The sequence below is a fragment of the Lucilia cuprina genome, chromosome 6 (genome assembly GCF_022045245.1).
Source record: "Lucilia cuprina isolate Lc7/37 chromosome 6, ASM2204524v1, whole genome shotgun sequence".
Classification (NCBI taxonomy): domain Eukaryota; kingdom Metazoa; phylum Arthropoda; class Insecta; order Diptera; family Calliphoridae; genus Lucilia; species Lucilia cuprina.
This window is the reverse complement of record NC_060954.1, coordinates 48,967,826-48,970,688: the sequence shown is the minus strand read 5'-3', so window position 1 is coordinate 48,970,688 and position 2,863 is coordinate 48,967,826. Positions and strand designations below refer to the sequence as shown.

At 36.6% G+C, this 2,863-nt stretch overlaps 1 protein-coding gene across 1 annotated transcript; it reads right to left on the bottom strand.

Annotated features, from left to right (window-relative positions):
- Nucleotides 1-530: 530 nt before the first annotated feature.
- Nucleotides 531-2,399, bottom strand: LOC111679482 (nuclear transcription factor Y subunit beta; the record flags this gene model as incomplete). The annotated part of the gene is made up of 4 exons (XM_046954148.1): nt 531-738; nt 819-921; nt 1,116-1,673; nt 1,898-2,399. Coding segments are annotated over 4 exons (1,356 nt in total), but the record flags the coding sequence as incomplete, so codon positions are not given.
- Nucleotides 2,400-2,863: the final 464 nt, after the last annotated feature.

The following is a 2,863-nucleotide window of genomic DNA, read 5'->3' as shown; positions in this document are numbered from 1 at the left end:
TAGAACTGAACTAGAACTGAACTAGAACTGAACTAGAACTGAACTAGAACTGAACTAGAACTGAACTAGAACTGAACTAGAACTGAACAAGAACTGAACTAGAACTAACCTAGAACTGAACTAGAACTAGAACTGAACTAGAACTGAATTAGAACTGAACTAGAACTGAACTAGAAGTAATGCAAAGCTATTATCGAGCTGCAGCAACACTTTGAAACTCATTATTTTTTCCAACTAAATAATAAAACATAAAATATTAGAAATGATATGAAGTTGAAACGAATTGAGTTAATAATATAAACAAAAAACGAAACACATACATACATACATACATACATACATACATACATACATACATACATACATACATACATACATACATTCATACATACATACATACATACATACATACATACATACATACATACATACATACATACATACATACATACATACATACATACATACATACATACATACATACATACATACATACATACATACATACATACATACATACATACATACATATAATTTACAACAAATTAAATACTTACCGAATTCTCTTGACTATGTTCAATAATTTCAATACTACCAGAGGTATTGCCCGATGTATTATTAATGGAAGTACCACTCGTATTGGCTACATCGTATTTACCACGCTTAAAACGACCATATAATGAACTATAAGGTAAATTATAATGGATAGCAGCTTGATTTATAGACATTTGGCCAATGCTATATGGAAACGAAAAAAAAAAAAAATAATTAATTAGATCGAATATTGAGGAATGAACATAAAAGCAAGTCACACTTACCGCACAGAATTTAAAGCTTCATTCATAGCATCTTCAGACCAGGGTGTAGGATTTGAACGGGATAATTCGATGCCCTCACGTTTACAACGACCATACAATGTGCCTTAATGGGGACAAGGGTGAGTAAAGGGTTTTTTGGTTGAAGAAAATAAAATAAATATAATTATGTTCTCTAAACAAACACACGCACACCAATTAGTAATAACAACTCCCCCAATAGTGCGGCGTAGAACAAATAATTTTGTACAACGAAAAACCCTTTGTACGTTTGTTTTCTTTTTTCTCTTTTTAACTTACCTGTGGGTATACCAAATTCTGCACTTGCCTTCTGTACCGATGTATGCCCAGCACGTATTGCCTCCAAGGCCCTTTCCAAATCTTCCGGCGTCCAGGTGGTGGGGGCGGCATTAAAAGGCGCTGCCAATCGTATACCTTCACGTCGTGCTATTTTGTACAACGTTGACGAAGGTATACCAAAGGCTTTCGATGCTTTATTCGCCGATATTTGTCCCGAACGCAAAGCCTCCAGTGCATTGTTGAGTGAGTCTTCGTTCCATGATTTTGTACCTCCTTCCTTCTTCGGTGTTTCGATGCCCATGCGGTGGGCCCTTTGCCAAAGTGTGGTTGAGGGGATGCCATAGGTAACGGATGCTTTCGTCAGGCTCATGTTTTGATTCTTCAGTGCATCTAAAGCTGAATTCATATCATCTTGTGTCCAAGTTTTGGGACCATTAAACTGACCTTTCATATCGCCATGCTGTTGATCTAAATTCGTATAATGGGGTTCATTTTGATCATGTGGTGAACCGTTGGCAATCATCATTGAATCATCGCTCGTATCGGAATTGTACATGTCTGGAAGGACAGTTTTTTGAAAGAGAAAAAAGTAAGGGGAAAAATAAATATCGATTGTAGAAAATTTTGTAAAGTTGAAAATTGTGTAGATTTGGTTACATTGCTAATGATTTTAGGTCATTTAACAGTTTTAACTTTTTGAGAATAGTTTAAAATTTTTTGTAGAATAATTTAAAGAAAATTTTCAAATATTGTAATCGAAAACAAAATGAATCGCAACTCACCCATATGCCCTGTCGTCATCATATTTACAATTTCCGGTGTTATTATCATGCCCGGCTCATGTTTTATTTGGCTCGGATCAATCTCCATAACGGTGGCTCCGGTTATTTCCTGATGATGCTGCTGCTGGTGGGCCTGTTGCTGTTGGTGATGTTGATGTGCCTGCTGCTGTTGTTGCTGCTGCTGGTGGGCCTGTTGCTGTTGTTGCTGCTGATGTGTTTGTCCTTGCGCTGCTGCTAATTGTTGTGCATGCAACTGCTGCTGTTGAGCTTGATGATGAGCGGCAGCTACAGCAGCAGCTTGTTGTTGCTGCTGTTGTTGCTGCTGCTGCTGGTGTTGTTTGGCATCGATTACTTCACTCTTTATATGCTGTACCAGATTCGAATTTGATTCGTCACCGGTCTGATGGTGAATCGTATGCATGGGAGATTGATCGAGCCGTTGTATCATGTGTTGAGCCAAATGATTGTCGATATCGAGCGGTTCTGAGGGATCTGTTAAGAAAGAAATGGATAAAGATTAAATTTAGTTTCTAACTAATACAAGTTATTGTGTTATTCGTATTGATCTATAAACTAGACTCTAGACTTGACTAGACTATAGACTAAACTATAGATGAGAGTATAGACTAAACGATAGACTAGAATATAGACCAGACAATAGACTAGACTATAAACTAGACTATAGACTAGACAATAGACTAGACAATAGACTAGACTATAGACTAGACTATAGAATAGACTATAGACTAGACTAGACTATAGACCAGACTATAGACTAGACTATAGACTAGACTATAGACTAGACTATAGACTAGACTATAGACTAGACTAGACTAGACTATAGACTAGACTATAGAATAGACTATAGACTAGACTATAGACCAGACTATAGACTAGACTATAGACTAGACTATAAACTAGACTATAGACTAGACTATAGACTAGACTATAGACTAGACTATAGAC